At 40.5% G+C, this 21,582-nt stretch overlaps 1 protein-coding gene across 6 annotated transcripts in view; it reads right to left on the bottom strand.

Moving 5' to 3' along the window:
• The window catches only part of ZNF462 (zinc finger protein 462), a 93,218-nt gene that overhangs the window by 11,033 nt on the left and 60,603 nt on the right, over window positions 1-21,582 (bottom strand). For 5 of the 6 annotated variants that reach the window (XM_026061094.1, XM_026061093.1, XM_026061098.1 and 2 more), the window contains 3 exons: window positions 8,416-8,680; window positions 6,102-6,238; window positions 227-450 (listed from right to left, as the gene is read on the bottom strand). In XM_026061094.1, the coding sequence (XP_025916879.1) occupies window positions 227-450; window positions 6,102-6,238; window positions 8,416-8,680 (626 nt within the window). Of the gene's footprint in view, window positions 1-226; window positions 451-6,069; window positions 6,239-8,415; window positions 8,681-21,582 lie in introns of those variants that run through there. The other variant, XM_026061099.1, reaches the window with a different exon arrangement.

Here is a 21,582-nt window from a genome sequence, read left to right as displayed (position 1 = left end):
ACTCTGAACAGCYCTATAAACCCTTAATCTTGATTTTTATTTTTATTTTAAAGAATACATGCTTTACAGAAAGGGAAGCCCAGCATGGGAGTGAGCTGTTTCCAAGTTTTATGGGAAATAAAAAAAAAGGCAGGTTGGCTAATCAGAATTGACATGGACGTTAAAAAACTAAATATGGCAATTGCAAGGAGTAGATTGTTACAAATTAAACCTATTAGGATGTTACCTTGTGCTCATCTCGAAGGTGAGCATCCAGCTCTTCTGTGTGTTTGGTCTCATAGTAGCAGAGTTGGCATTTGTAAGGTTTCAGTTCATTGTGCTTTTCTATGTGCTGCTGCAAGCTCTCATCACTGGAGCAGGTAAAGGTACACTTATCACAGCGGAAAACAACTCCCTGCAAGTACTTTGACAGTTTGGAACGACAGACTTCGATGGGAACGACTCGCTCTTCTGTGGGGAGAGGACAACATTTGTTTAACAAATTTTACAAAATATCAGGTAATGTGTCGACAGTCTGGAAACCACCACCCACACAATGAACAAGATCTGCCATATGGTCATGCAATCCTTCTACTGACGAGCTAAACTGGACCGAAATGAACAACTTCTCTTCCTGCAAAGATAGGGTTAATCCTCCAAGGCTACCCATGCAGGTGTCCTCACAAATGTAACTGCTCACTGGGTGAAGAGGATGGGAAATGGAGGTTTTGGGGCAAATTAGACTCCATCTGTGAGTCAGAGTAGCAGAGCCTGGGAACACAAAAACAGCTATAAATCAGCCAGATCAGCAGTCCATTCTGGTTCAATACTTGACAGCAGCCAGTAAYGGCTGCTAGAAATGTAATAAACTGGGAATCTGTAGCGTGATTCCCAATGCATCACCCTCCCAGTTCTCTAAAAATCATGGCTGCTATCCTCACCACCCCATCAGAAGCTGTTTGCTAGGGTGTGTAGGGCAGCACCTTCTTCTGAAGTGGCTGTGCAGTTCAGCCAGGGGCAGAAACTCCCAATCCACCCTCTGCTTTTAAACAGCTCTGGTTCAAAATCTACACACATGGCAGTTCAGATTACAGCTACAAGCATGTACTGAAAATGCTCTCACTGAGTTTTTTAAACTCTCCACTTCTCATGCAAAACACACACATTTAAGAGAGTGGCAATTAATTTCAGTCTTTCAACAGAGCCAGAATCCCGACGTGTTTAACACTTGTCCACTGTGGTTCTCCAAGCTGTGCGCACAAGGGAAATCCCAAATTTGACCTTTCAGCCAAGGGTCACCAGAAGGCCCTCATTATGGGCTTTTGTTACTCAGCTGGCCTTTTGAACTGGAACACTGAAATTTAGTACCGTTATTCCCTATGGATCGCAGATTAAAGGAGGAGTTTGATCTTCCTCATGCAGGTCATCACTAACAACGTATTAAAACAAACGAACAAAAAAACCAGGCCTGAATCTCAGATTGCAGACATGAAAGGTAAGGGACTCTGTGAGACATGACAGTCCACGCAAGGTATGGATCTGAGCCAATGGGTCCCTTTCTTCAGCAAGGAGAGTAACATCACATCCAAAGACAGTTACAGAAATGCAAACTCCCTTATGGTTTCTGTAAGGTGGTAAAAACTATAACAATTCATTCACCTTTGACCAATCCACATCTCACCACTGCTCAGGAGATTTTTTCACAGCCCATCTAAATACTCCATCCTCTTCAGCTTCTCCATGAACATAAAAGTTATCCTACCACATAACTTCTTCTCTGGAGGCTTCAAAAGTGGAAATTTTCCCCAAAGCTATGCCTGACAAAAACTCTGAGAACTTGAGATTCTTTTCTACACCAGCAACAGCTTCTCTAGCTATAAAAATGCCAAGCTGTGGCCATTTGGGGSGGGGGTGGGTGGGTGGAGAAATAGGGTCTAAGAGATAACAGAATTTAAAGCTGTGATTCTAGGGTCAGAAGAAGACTTTTTTAGAAGCTTTTTACAGCTGTGTGTCTTTGGACTCACTGAAGTAAGGCAACTTGTTTTCAAAAAGTGAAAAAAGCCAAATGAAGTTTTCAAAAAGAGAAGCACTGACTAATTAAAACACTTGAAAATTCATTTTTTCTCTAGCACATGGCACAGATTAAAAAAAAAAAACACTAAATACAGGACAGTATAAAAGGTTTTATCTGCCACTCTGGAGTAAAGTAGCATTTCCTAATTCATACCAGCAAAACCTATTATCTCACAGACAATCACCCCCCCCCCGCCCCAAATCAAAGGCAGCACAATAACATGAAAAAAGCAAGATAAACATAAACAGGAATTTAGCCTGAAAGATTTCACTTTCATGAGATAATATTTTAAAACTTTTACATGAACGTATTCACCTCTGTGAGCTTCCTTCAGGCAAAGAATTTGGAACTTGCAGGGTGATTTGGATCCAGAACCTCGCATTTTGCAAGGTGATGCTCTACTCTCTGGCCATTCTACCGGTCGCCACTTGCACCCACAAAGCTCTCTATATTTAGCTACTCATTTAGAACACACTTACCATATCCGGGCAACTGACAAAATTTCGGTAAACTCTTAAGTTCTATGTGCAAACTGGAAGCTTTAGCTTCCTTCTCCATGTGCAAACTTCAAAGTTCAGCAGTATCTAAACAAAAGACTACTGTATGTGCCTCATAAAAGGATGTCTTTTATTGTGGAGCAGTGTAGCAAGAGGTGTAAGAAAAAAAAAGCCCCAAACAAACAAACAAACGAACAAAAAAGCCCACCTAAAAAGCAACATCTTTGTTTAAGAAATCTAAACCTTAGTTTAGACTGAAATATTCAGGCTAATTCTGATACAGATCAGAGATTAAATGGAAAGGCTATTAACGCACTAGATATTTGCAGTACAGTAACTCAAAGCAGACACATATATTTTCCTCAAGGCATAAAAAAGCCCATGGCTCTATCAGTCCTTAATTATAAGGAAATATCTTTACTCAGCAACACACCATAGCATACACAAGTAATTTCCTTCCTTTAAATGCAAACCAAGAACAAACAAAACAGTCCTGCTATCTAGGCACAGACCAATTATTCAGTAATATGGGTTGTTTGCATGTATGTATTCTTGCCTGTAATCAATGTACTTCCATGCTACAGTCATAGAACTGGAGTGTTTATGTTCCAGTAGCCAAAAGCAAGCAGAGCACAGGGGTTCCTCATGTATCATTCAAGTTGTGTGTGCAAGGGATAATGCCAGAAACATCCACATGCAGGGATCAAGATATGTGATAAAGAAGCCTTTCAGGATGTATAGTAAGTAGAAAATGAGACCCTTCTACATGAAAGTTACTATTTCAGAGAAACGCGTGCTACTTCTCTTAAATGAAAGAACAAAATTGTTATTTGTACCAAGAAGAGAGTAAAACAGAAGAGTAAAAAGAAAAAAGAAAACCTCCCCAAGGATTTTAAAGAAGTAGACCTAATACTGATCTTGGTAAGTTGCATTCAGCGCTGGAAAAATAGCGACTTCAAAATGTGGGATGGGAAAACCTATTGGAATAGATAATAAAACTTAATTGCACTGTCCAGACTAAACGAAAGGCCATGATCTATACTGGGCAAGGAGCAGGAGTTCACTGTGTCCTTTGTGGAAGGTCCAAGAGCAACTCAGGCATACCTGCTGAGAAGGCCAGGAGGAACCTGAGAGCCAAACCTTCTCTCTTCACTTGCCTGCGCAGCAGCCTCTGAATGCATCAAACCCTTGCTGCAGCCTATCAAAAGGTGCTGAGTTTGTGCTCCCCTTGTGTGCGGAGAAGGCAAGTTAAACAGCTTTTACACTGATGAAGAACTGATTGAGCAGAATAGGTGACACACGAAAGAAAGCTCTTGAAGCCATCCTGCTTGGCCTTCACCCTTAATGGGAAACACACTCCTTGCTTAAATTTTTTCTCACAAGCCATTCAGTCTTTTACCCTATAATGCTTTAGCCCAGTACGAGTCAACTTCTGTAGCTACTCACTAAGAGGCAAATACACTCTTCATTCCAACCACATGCTGCCTAATCAAGGACTCAGGATGCTACCATTTTGAAAGCTATAATGTAAGACTTATATACCTGCAACTGTTTTTTTGTTTTTTTTGCACAGGAGGAAAGTTAGCCAAAAAATGGGTCAAATTCTTCACTCCTGATTTTACACACCGCACCACTCTGTCTGCCTGGAAAACAGATGTTCTTGGACCACAGCATGGGACTATGTCCTTGTTTTATCAATGCAATGGCTATAAACAAGGAAGGCTACCTCAGACTATGTTCAGCAGCCTTCAATCTCTCTTTCAGCGCACATTAGACTGTGTCAAAATTATCTGCTTCAGTTGCCACACAATTAAATACAACAGCAAGGTTTTTCATCTGGATACATGCACCAGAAAGAACTTTAAAGAAGGACCCTCCTTTCTTTAATGGCTGCATGCTCCATGCCTGAGAAAACACTTGTCCTTCTCTCAGGGGCCTCTGAGAATCTTTACCAGCTGAATTCCCACTTGCATTGAATCTTCTTTACTCTGTTTTACTTCCCCCAACACTCTAGTGGGTGTATAATCACATCCCTTGCTATCAGTTATTTTCAACAGCACAAGGGTTTAGGTTGCTTTGTGCAACTGAAGCAACAGCTATAGAGAAGAACAGATCCACAGTGCCACTTACCCAGGAGGTAACCACCTCCTTGCAGTTGGTCAGAAACAGCTCTGTAAAGCCAGCACAGCTGCTTGAGCTCACGAAGTGCTACACCATTACAGCAACTGGGCATTCCCAGTATAAAGTTAACCTTTGCTGGAAATTTTCCTAAGCCCAGCAAGTTCTCCCTTGTTCTGTCTAACTACATTTTATATGTTTGGCTGTCTCACTGGAACTCAGGCAGAGACACAAACCAGAGCACACCCCGTCAGCACCCGAAACCACAGGGTCCCCTGAACGGGGCTACCAAACCCTTCTCTCCTCCAAAGTGAGCTAATTTTGGAGCATGAACTGAAGCTGGGCAAAACCCAATACTGTGACACCTTCAAAGACAAGCACTCACCAAAGTAAAAGCATCTGACAAACACAACCAAATAAGGCAGCTTTGCTATGCACTTTCTGAATCGCTGACAGGTCATTTTCTCCCCCAGATGTTTCTTCAGAACAGGCCTTCCAGCAGACAGACACTTGTTTGAACTCCGTCTACCTCACTGCTTTGGTACAAGGACTTTAAGCAACCAACACTGAAAAGTGGTATGTTACAAGAAATTATGATAACGCTTGTCACACCAGGAGCTTCTCCAGGAAAAAGATGGCATGCAAAACTTGTGTTTGCTCACCATCAATACCCTACTGCGAAACCCTGCCCAACCTGCAAGCAGGCAAAGTGCCATCCCAACACATGGGTTTGGATTTCGGCAGCCAACAGACCATCTACAAGCATCAAGTGTGATAGCTATGGGCAGGAATCCCAGCCCAGTGAGCCCAAACAGCTGTCTCTTCCGAGCTTGCAAGTCTGCAGTTAATAGAATATAAAAAWCCCTAATCCCACTCTTAGCTGGGTTAAAAAAAGAAAGGAGGGGTGGAGATAGAAAAGGAGTCTTAAAGAAGAACAAAAACATGATAATTCTTGTTTTGATCTTAAGAACAGCAAGACAGATAATGAAGACAAAAATTTCAGGCAAGTAATCAAGGGATATTTTGGGGCTTCTAGGATTAGCTGATATACCGTGCCACAGTGTTTATAATAGCAAGGATTTTATCATAGCAAGGACATACGTAGGAAATAACCCTGGCCTAGGTCACAGTTGTAAATTAGTGTAACTCTTGCTAAACAGGTGCTCGTTGACTGTTAACCTCTTTAGATGAAAAGCTTAAAAACAATTTTAAATCTGCCTTGTTTCAGCACTGGTTGACTTTGTATTTTACAGTAAAGAAGTAAGATGCATCATTTAGGAACAGAATAAAAGATATTCAAGGGCTGGTGACCTATTCAACATACTTGCACTCATAAACAGGGAACAGAAAACTTAATGGAACCACTCTGAAAAAAGAGGGCGTTGTTCAGCTTTCTCCGCATCAGATACAGACAAATATAGGGGTATCGTTACCTCTGTGCAGTACTATATGGTCAATCATGTTGCGTTTGTATTTGGTGTGGTATAGGCAAAGAGGACAGCGAAGGTCTTTGGGTCCTTCCTCAGGAACTGCCGAGTGCCCAGCTTCCACATGCATAGTAAAAGCAGATCTGTGAAACAGGAGGGAGACATGGAAGTAGTCAGAAGAGGTGTGCAGGGAACGCTGAAGTGTCACAGCTCTATAAGGAAAGTGTCGTGTAAAATCGTACAGATACCACTCAGCCTTGTCTTCACCGTGCCACATGGCATTTCAGCAGGACTACTCACATGAGTAACACATGAGCAGAGGTATTTGCAGGCTTGTATCCTCAAGTAACTGACACGCATTCTGACAAGATATTCTTTTGCAGGGGTTGCTGTATAGTCACATTGCTATAGTTAAGATAGCAAAAGAATTCCCATCTTTCATGCTTGTTAACTGTCTTCAGGCTGAAATATTCTGTGTACTTTCTATCTGACAAAGATTTAATTTTTATCAAGTTGAGTAAAATCCTATCAACTCTTCTGGACTTGCACAAGGGAGGACAGACTTACTTCTGAGTGCAAAAACCATCCTCAACCACCTCTGTCTTTGCAGGATGAGCCCCAAATCAGTTGAATTGTTCAGATTCAGGTTATGAAACAGACTTGTGTTCACAGTGAGTTTGGCACTGAGTAGGTAAGTTTTAAAATATCAGTTATAAGGATCTGAAAACACAGGACTCAGAATACTCTACATATTAATGTGGAGGAAAGAATGAATACTCCATGGCACTTTTGCACAACAAATGTCATGGTGGCATTACATTAGCTGCATACTTTTTGTAAGTTGCAAGAGACATGAGTACAGAGGAAATAAACTGTACACCTATCTAACCACAACCTCAACTACTGAAATGAGAGGTGTTGTAAACTTAGAGGACTTGGTCATTTTTTCCTCAAGTAGTGGTAAAGCTTGCAAAAGCTAAGCAGCTTGCTGTAGTGAACTGGAGAATTCAAAGTCCCTTTGAAGTTCTTCAAGTCTGTTAGCTTGAATACAAAGCAACTTACACAACTGGCTTTGGGCCTGATCCTGTGACTGCTGAAGTCTACAGGTGTATTTTTATCAACTTCAGTGAATGTTTTCATGCTTTTAATTTTCTATGGCGAGTGGAAGAGGGAATTTGTTTGGGTTTTGCCTTTTTTTAAGAGAAAGAACACACTGTGCTTCTAAAGAGGAAAGACTTAATCCCCAAATGTTTGAGACACCACATTAAAGAACCTAACTTCTTTATATAACTGTGAACATATTTAATTACAGCTTGATTTAAGATGATTTCACTTTATACTGGCAGGAAAAAGGGCACTACCAAGATGTGGAAAAGATTCAATGGACCTGGCAGTGGCTGGCAATCTTTAAGACAGATAGCAATTAGGATGTGAGGCATAAGCAGCAAATTATACCATAAAGCCAGTAAGCAACTGAAGCAAAAAAGTCTACAGATCTGTAACTGGAGGTTGCTCTTGTGTGGATTCTCTCATGTGTAACAGGTTTGTGCTCAACATTTTCTTCAACAGTACATCTCTCCCTCACCCAACCATACTGCTGATTTTCACAAATCTCTTAAGAATTTAACAACTTTGAGACCTCAAATGTTAGCTAAGAAGGTTACGCTCAAGGGTTCAGCATATCAGAACACAAGTGCATGAGCACTTTTTCCTCGGAAGAACAGCTAAAAACGTGCACACACACAGAGACACACACATACAGAGCTGAGATTTTAAATTCTGCAATATCTGATTGGATTTGCTGAAATGTTTCTATATGTTATCAAGTACTTTGGAGAATGCTTTCCATTTCGGCTAGATAAATGGTGGGGCAAATAAAATTACATGAGAGGTTTTTTCAGAGAAGGAATATAAACTCTCCTGCCTCCCTAGAACACTTGATTGTTCCATACTTCATGCTGGCTGTACCAAGAAATAACCTTATTTTTGGAGAGAAAAATTTTGACATAAGGATGAGCTTCTAATTACTTATACTGAGGAACAGAGCACTACCTGTACCCTCTCCTCCAGCAAGTACAACCTACTGCAAGGGTTTCTTGTGCTTTTGTCTGCAGCAGATGGTACCAGCTGTTGTAGGAGAGAGGAAAATGGATTACATGGATGCTGCTGTGATCTGGCACGGCATTTCCTATGTTTCTCCCTCTGGTCAGCAGTGGCCATGTTTCTCTTAGCTACAGCCAGCTCCCAAAGATCTCAGAAGTCTTTTCAAGTGCTAAAAAGCCCTTATGAGTTCAGTTTATCTGCTTTGCACAATACTTACTTAAAGCCTGTATAAAAGGAACAATCTTTGCACTTGAAGAGTTTCTTCCCTCCATGCTTGTCACGGTAATGACGCCGAATGCTCTGTATGTAACCCGAGGAGAATTCGCAAAATTCACAGTTAAGGATGGCTTCTGTTTTTTCCACTCCTGCAGCACTCCCAGAAAGTGGGATTGGACTGATGTTATTGTTGTTTCTGGCCAAAGCTGCAGACTGGTAGTGGTTCAACTGCTGCTGAACATCAGGAGGCTCCGAGTATGAAGAGTCTGTAGAGAAACAAGAAAGAAGTTGTTATTTCAGGTAGGTATACAAATCCAAAAAGGTTCAAGGCCTGCTCCAGCACCTATCGATGTTTACACGGGTTTGATCAAGCCTTCAGTTACAAAATCCAAAGACAGTTTTCTGAAGGGATAAAGAAAAAAAGGTGTAGCATTTCTTTATCTAATCTAATCTGCATTCTACAATTTAAAAGATGATCAGCTGAAATTATGCTTTTTAGATCTGATTTGGAGATGGAAGAAGTAGTGACAGATTTAAGTTAAAAGTAGTCTAAAAAGAAGTCTGGTTTCAAGACACTTTGAAATCGTGAAGGTAAAACGTATTAATCATACTGCCAAGTGCTCCTGCAGAATGTTTGGTGCATAAATCAAACCAGATCCTCTCAAATGTCTTATGCCAATTCACACCAGATGAAGATTTGGCACAGGATATATCTGAGCAACCTATCTAAAAGAAAAGAAAAAAAAAAAACAGCAAGAAAAAAGGAATGAATACACTTCCTTGCTCTGAAACTCATGGAACTATTCAAGAAGTCTACATCAAAAGTTAAGCCTATGAAAATGATGCAATTTTATTTTGTCATATTTGAAGCCATCCTCACAAAAGGTGAAYTCAAGCCCTTCTAGTGGATGAGTTTTAAAATCAAGTTATCATTAAAAAAGATACTGAATCATAAATTCCTGTAAAGCAAGTTTCCAAACCACATCTCCTTAGAAGTTACTAATTTTTGCCATACTGAGAAAAAGACTTCTTTATATAAATATATCTATCTATACATAAGCGTCCCTTACACAGTCCAGGAGAAGTCTGTCACACCATTTTATTGGCGTGTGGAGAAACACAGTCTAGAGATGCCTCAGCACTGAAACTGAAAACTAGAATACTCTTGTTGGACCCCAAAACAAGGGGGGCAGAGGGGCCTTGAACCCTTCCCAATGCATGGTTTTGAATGTGGATGTTAGGAATTCATCTGCTTTGTCCTATATAACCCACAGCTGCCCATGAATGGCACAAATGGAAGCAGATGAATAAAGCACAGATGAATTTCAGTGCAACTTTCCTGAAAAGAAGACAAAAAGCTTTTTTCTTAAGCTTTTTGGAAGAAAGAGGAGAAAAAAAGGAGAAGAAGAAAAGAAAAGAAAAGAAATAAGTAGGGATACGAACTGTACCAGACACCTCCTGCTTTGACGGGTACTTCATTTTCCAAAGCATAATTCCCTGAGGCTGGATATGTAGGAATTCTCTAATGCACATACTTGCAGGAACTTAATACCAACCATTCTTACCAATTAGTAAAGAGAAACAAAAGGCAAACAGGCCTATACAGCATTCAGCGTGGGGACTTCTCCACCTGTCTTCAAGAGTAAAATGCTTGCTTTCTTTTCTCACCGCCACAAAGGGGGTTATACATGCCTGAGAAACGAAAAACAAACCAACAACAGCAAAAAAACCAAACATACAAACAAAGCACAAAGCAGGAGATAGATGTCTCCAGGCTCCCCTGGCTTCATCACCAGGTGTACAGCCAAGACAAATGCAGAGACATGGAATATTCTGGTAAAAAGGACTAAGTTATTTTTGTTTCTCTTATCCAAGTCTCATGAACAGAGACTGGATCACAATGCAGTGTTTATCATCTCTGTTTTCATCACTTCTACAGCAGGCTTGCTCACCACTGAAGGCTCACAGTGAGTCCCACACATTCACTTCTCAAGGCTTGCTTTCCCCTTTTAACAGGCTCCCCACACCCTCCACGACAGCACAGGGCAGGCCTGAGGAGCGGCAGATCTCAGCACAAGTTTGCTCTTCCTCAAAGGCAGCAACCATGTGCTCCCCCTGCTTTTGGATCAGGGCCTCGAGGCCCAAAACAATGCACGGTTCAGAGCAGATCTGCTGACTTGCAAACCTGCAGCCCAGTGTCTGGGCTAGCTGGCTCAGTGCTTCTAAAAGCCCAGAATAGTTAGGCACACATTTCCCAACCATGATGTGACATCCTAAAAAAAGTTCATAGCACTGGAGATAGTTCTTCCTCCATGAGCACCAATCAAATTATTTGTAAGGCACAGATTACAACCTAGTTTGTAACCTACTGTCCTCTCCTCAGAAAGAAGGGATCAAAATTTTCCTTCATATCATCAAGATTCCCAGACAAAATCTCAGTGATGTCCATTGATAAGAATGTTGCAGAGTTAAAAGGGATTATTTTCAGAATGAGGAGGTTTTGTTGTTGCTTGGAAGGCCCATTATGTTTCACATGTTTTTATTTCCCTATCATCTGGTGTCTATTATTCCAGCTTTCAAACTCTGAATTGGGTATTTACATACTTCTGTGGAATCTGGTATGTAAAAACTGTGGAATTAGATAGCCTCTTCCCACAGGAAAAAAAATGCATGAAGTAACTCTCCTTGTCATCAGGAACAGCCAAAAGCAGATTCTACTTTTAATATTTGAATTCTTACTTAATTTCAACCTGTCTTTTTGTGCTGGCCACCTTACAATTTTAGTATATTGCTCTTTTACAATTAAGACAGTTTTGATACTTATAGAAAAGATGCCATCCCAAGAGCTTATGTGGAGAGTCTCACACTTAAACAATGGTAGCATGCATGTCCCTAGCTTTGCCTGTGTATTCCTCCTTCCTTGCCTTGCCAAAGGCTTTCATTATTTTTCAGTGCTTCCGGAGTGCAAGATTTAGCACTTTGTGAAGAAAAACACCCAGGATTAACTTGTGTATAGGGCTTCTGTTGCTTTCTGAGAATCAGCTTGCCAGATGGCTATCCTAGCACACAGGTGCAACCCAGGTCCACCATAAACACTTCGGACAGAGTCCAAACCCGACTGAAGGCATGGGAGGTTTTCCACTGACCTCAACGAGCACTGAACCACACTTTTTCGTGCCCACTCCAAAACCAGTGGAGGCAGTGGAAAGATACCAACTGACTTGCCTTTGCTTCTGACCATGTCTTTTAGCACACAGCACAGAAAGGACAGTGAGCAAACAAGAAATGGATTATGGGTTTTGGGTGTGTTTTTTTTGTACCAGCAGCTGAGGGAAGGACTAAGGAGGTACATCAGAAACCATAGCCAAGGAGCAACTTAACAATGATTTGTGAGGAACACCGTTACCTTAAACTGGCAAAGCACTTCTACATGGGCACCTCCACTATTCTTGCTGAAAGAGCAGGCTGATGTCCCAGGCAGTCCAGCACATCCCTTAGCACTGCACTGACTTGAGATGTTAACCAAGTGTCATAAAAGTAGCAGCATTTATGTAGGCCTTGAGCAAGGGTGCCCCACAATGCTGGAGACCTTTTGATGGTCCTGCTGCAAGAACAGGATGCCTGGATACAAGAGTGGAGAACAAAGGAGGAAGAGAGTAGAGCTTTTCCCCCAGAGCTGCCTAACAACYGAGTCAGGGCCACATGTACCACCTCAGTTTTTTCCTGCACCCCAAACACAAAGGTTTGGGAGCACTCCACGAAAGCATTAACAATCTTGGCCCAGAGTTGGAAGAGGATCCGGCCACTCATGTCTGAAAAAAGTAAAATGGTCTTAGAAGTCTACATCAAAGTCAGAAAGCAGAAGAAAGACATTAAAATAAGCAAAGGGAAAAGTTAGAAAATTTATATTAAATACTGGCATACCTCATTTTATTGTGCTTTGCTTTATTGTGCTTTGCAGATATTGTGTTTTTTTTTTTTTTTTTTTTTTAATAAATTGAAGGTTTGTGGCAACCCTGCGTCAAGCAAGTCTATCGGCACCATTTTTCCAACAGCATGTGCTCACTTTGTGTCTCTGTGTCACATTTTGGTAATTCTCGCAATATTTCAAACTTTTTCATTATTTTTATATCTGTTATGGTGATCTGTGATCAGTGATCTTTGAGGTTACTATTGGAATTGTTTTGGGGTGCCACGAATCATGCCCATATAAGGCAGCAAACTTAATCGATAAATGTTGTGTGTGTTCTGACTGCTCCAACGACCGGCCGTTCCCCCGTCTCGCTCCCTCTCCTCAGGCCTCCCTATTCCCTGAGACACAACAATATTGAAATTAGGGCAATTAATAACCCTACAATGGCCTCCAAGTGTTCAAGCGAAAGGAAGAGTTGCACGTCTCTCACTTTAAATCAGAAGCTAGAAGTGATGAAGCTTAGTGCGTAAGGCATGTCGAAAGTCGAGGGAGGCGGAAAGCTCAGCCTCTTGCTCCGAACAGTTAATCAAGTTGTGAATGCAAAGCAGAAGGTCTTGAAGGAAATTCAAAGCGCTACTCCAGTGAACACACGAATGATAAGTAAGCGAAACAGCCTTATTGCTGATATGGAGAAAGTTTGAGTGGTCTGGATAGAATATCAAACCAGCCACAACATTCCCTTAAGCCAAMGCYKMAKCCAGAGCAAGGCCCGAACYCTCTTCAACTCTGTGAAGGCTGAGAGRGGTGAGGMAGTGGCAGAAGAAAAGTTTGAAGATAGCAGAGGTTGGTTCATGAGGTTTAAGGAAAGAAGCCATCTCCATACCATAAAGTGGAAGGTGAAGCAGCRAGTGCTGATGTAGAAGCTGCAGCAAGTCATCCAGAAGATCTAGCTAAGRGAATTGATAAAGGTGGCTACACTAAACAACAGATTTTCAATGTCAAGGAAACAGCCTTCTGTTGGAAGAAGATGCCATCTAGGACTTTCATAGTTAGAGAGGAGAAGTCTGTGCCTGGCTTCAAAGCTTCAGAGGACAGGCTGACAGCAAGAGAACTAGAACTGACAACAAGAGAACTAGAATTAGAAGCGGAGCCTGAAGATGTGACTGAATTGCTGCAATCTCATGATAAAACTTTAATGGATGAGGAGTTGCTTCTTATGGATGAGCAAAGAAAGTGGTTTCTTGAGATGGAATCTACGCCTGGGGAAGATGCTGTGAACATGGTTGAAATGATAACAAAGGATTTAGAATATTATGTAAACTGAGTTGACAAAGCAGCAGCAGCGTTTGAGAGGATGGACTCCAATTTTGAAAGAAGTTCTGTTGTGGGTAAAAGGCTATCAAACAGCATTGCATGCTACAGAGAAATCCTTCGTGAAAGGAAGAGTCAATCGATGCGGCAAACTTCATCACTGTCTTAAGAAATTGCCACAGCCACCCCAACCTTCAGCAACCATTACCCTGATCAGTCAGCAGCCATCAACACTGAGGCAAGACCCTCCATCAGCAAAAAGATTACGGCTCGCTGAAGGCTCAGGTGATGGTTAGCATTTTTTAGCAATAAAGTATTTTTAGTTAAGGTATGTACATTGTTTTTTTAGACATAATGCTATTGCACACTTAATAGACTACAGTATAGTGTAAACATAACTTTTATATGCACTGGGAAAACAAAAAATTTGTGTGACTCGCTTTATTGCAATATTCGCTTTATTGCAGTCGTCTGGAACTAAACCCGCAATATCTCTGAAGTATGCCTGTAATGTAAAACATGAAGCCAAAGAGAAAACATGGAAGAGAAGAAAATGAAAATGATAAAGAAAAAACTGACAATCTTTTTTTTTGCTGGCACCACAAGAAAATGAGAGATGCTCAGGTATTCAATATAAGGAAGAGAAAACTGAATATTTAGCCTCAGTTGCTAAAAAAAAAAAGAAAAAAAGAAGAAAAAAAAATCTATTCTTCACAATAATTTTACCTAAAATGAATGTTTCACCTAAAACAAATGTAAAGAACTTACCAGACCACTTCCAAAGCAAGCTAACAGCATGAGATGTTCTGAAGTAAAAGAAAAGGCACCTGCAGTCACGCCAAGAGGCAAAAATTAGCAGTAACTGACTTGACCAAATATGGAAGAACAACAGTGATATTGCAGATCTCATGACTAGAATTCTGCACCACCAGATCTACCTACAGATTACATTCACAGAAAGAGTAACAAGATTAGTTAAATCCCTGCCAGCACTATGGATCTAAAAGCCATCAGGATCCACCCTCTGAACACCACAGGCTTCTCTTACCCAAAAGGTGAAATGACTATTTGAATGGAAAGCAGTAGAAATTACTGTCCATATGGTGCCCCATCAACAGAGCCATATATATATTACTGCTGTGTGCATGTAATAACACATAAGAAAGTCTGATAGTGTCTCTGCAAGGGGTGAAGAGAGACAGCATTTCCAGAAGCGCCTAAAACACTTTAATGCTTGCTAAGTGATTTTGCCATTCTGAAAACTTTACCCAGAGTACAGTCACAAAGACTGGCACAAAGTATCTGTCAACTCTGCTCAAAGCTACTGCCTTATCCACATGAGCCTAAATATGCGAATGGAATTCATGGTCTCCACTACAATGCAATATAATGCTAAAACTACAGGCTTGAGACACACCTGCACACCCTGGGATCATACACGAGGGAAAAATACACAGTGAGAATCCACTGCAGAAGCAAAATGAAAATCCAGGTTTTCATGGATGCTCTACAGCATATAAAATGTGGGTCAGATGGCTGAAAAAAGGAAAACTGGAATCCTTTCAGAAGGAAAAAATAAATAGTTAAGATTCTGATCCAGTTACATAAATTTACTCAGAAATTAAGTAACATTTTAGTTATTTGTACAGATTTTCAGATATCAATGAACATGAACACACCAGTGAAACACTCAAAAACAAGACACCTAAAACAAACAAGAACAACAGATTATAATACTTCAAAATGCTTAAGTAAAGGAAACTGAGTGGCAGTTGAAAAAACAGAAGAAAAAGTATCTATTAAAGAAAAAAAAAGAAACAGTGCTTCAGGAAGACATATCGTTCAAGAGAAGCCATAGTTTCAGTATACTGGAAAGTGAGTATATTGTATCTGCAAAGTACTAATAACCAGAAGGAGAGAGAAATAGACAAATCTGAAGGCACCACACTTTCCTAGTAAATCCACCCTGGAATATCAGCCACAGAGTCAGAGAGATCAGCATCTGCATGACAATAAAAACTAGGAAAGGGGGCATTTGGCTCTCAAGTTTAGAACAAACACAGAGAGAATGTACAAATCTCAAAAAGCTCTTGAAAGCTCTTTTGGGGAAAAAAGGGAATGTAATAACAAGTATGGGCCTAGGACATTATAGATCTGTGAGGGAGAGTCCTAAAGAGACCAAAAAGAGAATACCTGGAATGCTTTTTAATTTAGTGTGAATGCGTTCACACAAAGAGAAGATTTGTATGAAGAATGTCAGGGAAATTCCATGGAATTAAGAAAAGCAGTAGACAAATGGTTTCCTCTGGATATAAATATGCTTGTGAAGCCAAATCAAGATGCAACACTATACCAAAAAACACAAAATATATGGCCAAAAGCAAAGAACTGAACTATCAACAATAATTATTTAAAAAGGAGTAAGATAACATTAGAAGTGGAGCTTATGAGAGTTAGGAACATAATTCCATCTGAAATTCAATGGGACTCAAAATCACCAGCTCACAGAGTGATGGGAAAGGATATAGTCATGAGTAGCAACAGCTTGAAAAGTGGGAAGGTGGCAAAGCAGAGTGTCATACAAAGATTGCTAAGACTATACACATTTGTTCACTTTATGCCATGCATCACTGACCTGGAAGGAAGAATATGTGGGAGGGTGAAATGTTCTGGCAATAAATTAAACTGAGGGGAGGGGAGGATAGAGAACAGAACAAGATTCAGAGGGATGCAACATAATATTGATGAACAAGCTTAGGGAACCATACTGTATGTAGATGTTCTATCCAGTGCATGTTTAAAAATAAAATTTGAACCTAGTCCTAGAAATAATTCTGATTTCTACTAAAGAACGTTTACATTGCTAGCATGTTGTGAAAGAGCTGTAATGGAAACAAGCTTTGTGCTCTCATTCTTAAACTCTAAAAGATGCAGGAATAGTATGGAAAGAAAATAAACTCCTTCAGTACAATTGCCATTTAAAGGATTAAAAACCAAACCAAACCAAAACAACCTTGTTGGAGCAATTTCTTTCAGCATTATCTATCACGGTCACTTTTGGATCATTTTGGACCAGCTTTTGCATCTAAAAAAAAGTTATTACATACATATCTAAGGTAACAGCAAAGGACAATCAGAAAGATACATGGACTATGGGATCTTGGTCATTCAAAGGAGCTGAGAAACTATATCTACGCTTTTTTAACACTTTGAATTTTCTTTTGAGTTATGTGCACACATATTTCTGAATCGAATGAGATAAATGCTGCACAGCTTCTTGTGCTAATGTCAGAATCACTCAGAGGTGACATGAACTTAATCTAACAAGAAGAAAGTAATAAAGAACTTTATCTTCCGAATTCCTTTACACAGAGAGATTCATACTACTGCCTACTGAAGTATCTCAGAGTTTCACAGTTGAGATCAAGCAGAAAGCGGTTATAATACTCCATATAATAAGACGCAAAGAAAAGCAGTGAGACTTTTGTAAGTCTTAGGAAGGAGGAAAAGTAACTGGTGAAAGAAGTTATGCCATATTATTTCTATTTAATGGGAGGGACCAGTTCAAGAGCTTCCTATGGCCTCCTTTTTTTGAGTTTCCAACACTACTAGAAATTCCAATTAACATTAGCTTTCAAGACCTACATTCATCCACAGAACAGGTATACCACGGCCGAGAACACTGCTTGAATCCTTACCCTGTTCTACTAATGCTGTAAGTTGGAAGGATCAGTTTTAGGCGTGGAGAAATACTTCATCACATAGCCATTTCACTTCCAGTTATCCCCTCTTTGCATCTGTTGTCCCCCCAACAACATTATTTTCCTGGCTTCAACCCAGTTTGATTTTCCTGTGGTTCTTTGAGTGCATATAGTCACTCTAATGCTGCATACAATCCTCTTTTTCAAATATGGGGTGTTTCAGCAGTTGTTTTGCTACTTGCATCCTTTGTAATGCCAGCACCAAGCCAGTAGAGCATTGTAACCTACATGTTGCTTTGTCCATTGCAATTTTTCCTTAAAATACACAGATGTTCCATGTGGAGTGCATCATGTTTTCCTTCTGCTGGCATTTCTGGCATCTCTGTTCATCCACTGCCTTCTGTTTAAAGTAAGAACATTGCAGGCTGACAGTCTGCTGCCACCAGCTTATACTGGGTGAACGGTTCAGCCTATTGGTCCTGTTTCAACTCCATCATCTCATCATTGGTTATTGAAGAAGCAAAATTCCATAGTCTAAATACCAGGAAGCACTTAATTACAAGCCTTCTGTTTGCATTTTAAACATCATGATCTCTATGTGCTTACCATTTCCATAAAATGCATAAAATAAAAAGTTGCCCAGCTATTCCTTATCTGTTGAGACAAACTCAATTTCATAGAGGGAAGTGAACTTACAGAAGAGACAAACACAGACAAATAGATCTGGAAACAGCTGTGGCAAGAAGCTGATTAAACCAATCTGCCAACAGGAGTTACTGGCAACAGGTTCCTTTCCGAGTTCACAAAAATTTTCCACTTCTACTGACTCTTCACTCAGGCAATAATTTATTGAGCAATTATTTTTTGGCATTGGTAACCAAATTCAGCCTCAAACTCTGTGCTCTGGGATTTCCTTGTCATTTTTAAGGGCAATTTATCAGATATTTTTCAGGAACATTCCACATTTCCTACTCTATTGCTCTGACTCTTTAAGTGTTTGTATAAATACAAATACTAAAACAAAGACACAAACATGCATGCTGCTGTCATCAACATGCTCCTCTTGCTTCTAAGCCTGAAAGGAAGAGTGAAAAGAAATCCAGCTCTATTAAGTGCTGCATTTTTTGCATTCTGCTTTAAAACTGACCCTACTATTACAGTGACAATATATGGGTGCCAAGGATCTGATTCACTCTAATGATAGAGCTTAACAGCTTTTCAAATTTGTTCTGGAGACCTCCAAGAGGGACAGCATATATCTTGACATCACTATTATTATCACCAAAAACAGAGACTCAGATCTACCCCTAGCTCTGGGTAACCTCAGATCACTTCAGACAATATTTTCAAATATTGATACCAAAGTATGGTAACAATGTCCCTTAAAGAAGAAATAAAACTGTCTACCTAAGTGCCAAACTCCAGGCTGTCAACTATGTTGATACTAAGACACATAGCTAAAATGAGCAGTAAGATCCACAGCTAAAATGAGTAAAGGTGTTCTACCTCTCCATCAAGCTCCAAATCCCTCTAACATGTTTTAGATCAATAGAAAATCACTCCAGTCTCAGGGGACAGAAAGTGACATCACTTAGCATACACCCAAAGGCTACTAACGTGTGGGAATGATAGCCTGCAGAAACACTCTCTTCAGCAGTGTTGGTCAAGTCATACCACACACTCCTTCACAGCAACAGCTCCCTTTTTATTCTGTATGGAGTTATCACAGATTAAAGGGAGAGTGACAGTAGCATAAAGTAAAAACCAGAGCAAACAGAAAGAAAAACCTCAGGGGGGAAAAATAAAACAAAAAAACAAAGAACCAGGGATCTAGATATGCTTCTTCTCTCTGTGGATGCACTCAGGTCCATTTCTAGCTAATGGACAGGAATTCAAGAGATGTTTCTTCCTTCATTTATTGCTTGATCCTCCCAAAAAACTTATTCCATCTTCTGTCTACCCTAAGCAATTCTTTCAGTATCACATCAATCCCACCACAGCAGGTTATCCAAATCCATACAAAGACTGGCAGCAAATTACTTCTCCCAGTTGCCTGAAGTTCCTGTCTCCATCCTGCTGAATCCCAGTTTTGCCTTTGCCCATTCAGCTCAGGACCAGAAAGGAACACAATAGACAGCATGCTGACATCCCCAAAAGCAAAGCCAACAACAAAACAAACATCTCATGCTGTTCCACTGGCCACAAAACTGTTCTCAACAAGCCGTAGGAAAAGGCCAAAAGCCAACAGTTATTAACCAATGGAAGGAGGTTCAGGGAACAAGGGCATCTCTGGTGCCCCAGGTCCTTGAAACAACGAGGAGTTTGCTCAGTAAACTTGTAAGGAGAGAAACAAGCCCTGCACTTGTTCCACCACTGCCTGCCAATCTGACTCAGGAAAAAGTTCCCATCTGATTCCACATCTGATAATTAGTGTAATTCTGACCACAAGAAATAAGACACACCAACAAGTACCTGAGAGTCTTAATAAGCATTGGCAAGCAGCTCGGCCACTGGCAGCACCTCTGGGAAGGAAAGACAGGGAAATTCTGTGGGGAGAGTGGAAACTTGCCCTGGGTTAGAGAAAGAATGAACGAGGCAGAAAAAAGGACCAGCGTGAAAGAAAGAAGAGTTGATCTGAAATTTGAGAGGGAGAAGACAGGCATACAGTATCACTCCTACAGGGCACAAAACCAAGGAAACAGGCAGAACCAGGAGACACCCTTCTAAACCCTGACTATGGCTACAAAAGCAAAGGCATCTTCTGATCAGCAAAGTGCTGATCACCATCTTGCATCCTTAATATGGAAGCTATCCTTCCAACTCACCTTGCAATTAAAGCAATTAGGCATTAAAGCTTTGCCTGAATCTGCCCTGTAGTCATTACTGGCTCTCTGCCTCCCTGATCAAACAACAGACAAGTAAAAAGACTTCAAAAGAGTGGTGCCCAAAAAGAAAAAAAGGAAAAAACAAAAAAACAAAAAACAAAAAACACAAACAAATGAGGGGTCTTAAATACAAAGAAAAGGCAATTCTGCTCCAATATCAGGCTTCCGGGCTGTGAGGATTCCAACCTACTGTGGTCTCACCCTAACAGTGATAGCCATAAAACACTACGACACAATAGTGACAATGAGAAAGAAACAACAACAAAGTTGAAATTTCAAGAAAGAGCCTCACAAGCAACAGGCTTAGAGACTTTCTACCCTGCTTAGAAGGTTACAAAAACACCTCTTATCAACGCTGCCCATGGATAGAAATAAATAGCTCAGCTGCAAAATAAAGTATGCATTGGAAAAAAAAAAAAAAGAAACAATCGGGGGTAGCATATCTGAGCATATGGAAAGCTTGCCTCTCTTCTGGAAGGTGGAAGGAAGAGGGAGTTGAGTGCCTCTAGGGCTGAGTGCACTGCGATAAAAATCTTGTCTCATTGGCACTATCTGAGAGACATTTGTTAAAAAGCCTCCCCTCTTCCCCATAGCTCTCCTCTGCTTCTGGTAGTGCATGAAACTGTTCTAGCAAACCTGCTAAGGGCCCTGTGCACCCCTCAGGATTTCAACTGTCAAGCAGCATAGAAGAGACACATCCTGATTATGTATTATCCATTCTGAAAAGGAAGTGTACAGGAATGGGAAGGGATTTACAGTTCTTAAACAACAATCCCAGAGACAGAACTTAGTTGAGCAGTTTTGTACCAGCCAGGCTCCAGTAAAGCAAGGCAGATGCATTTATATTCCAGTCTCTAGATGAGACAAAGTTCTTTTCCACCGACAAAGGCTAAAGTTCACAAAAAGCTGGAATAGGGCACTGGGTGTTTCACTTAGTAGTTTTCAATGCATTTGCTGCTGCAAGTAATTAAATTTAATGAAGATGTTGACATGTAGTGTACTGGGAAAGTCAAAAATTCTTCTAGCTCTGTCCTTGCATGTGTTTTATGATGTGTGCTGGTGTTAATCATAGATACTGTTTGGTTTGCATAACAGTGAAAACCATGATTATTGAGCTCCAAGGGCATGCATAGAGTGTGCTGCTTTCTACATTTCAAGAGCTGGCTACCACTAAAAGGGAAAAAGATCTTGTGCAATGGCAGCATGAATGAGAAGACATTAGAAGCCACATCCACAAGATCTGTCTGGTTTATCACTTGCACTTCACTGTGTCCCTACAGCAATTACATATTCTTAACTACTAAAAACTAAAAAAAAAAAACTGTTATTTTGAATTACTTTATACAGTCATGACACAA

Source organism: Apteryx rowi, unplaced genomic scaffold (assembly GCF_003343035.1).
Source record: "Apteryx rowi isolate R43461 unplaced genomic scaffold, aptRow1 scaffold_176, whole genome shotgun sequence".
Lineage (NCBI taxonomy): Eukaryota > Metazoa > Chordata > Aves > Apterygiformes > Apterygidae > Apteryx > Apteryx rowi.
The sequence above is the reverse complement of the archived record's forward strand: the minus strand, read 5'-3'. Positions and strand labels throughout refer to the sequence as shown.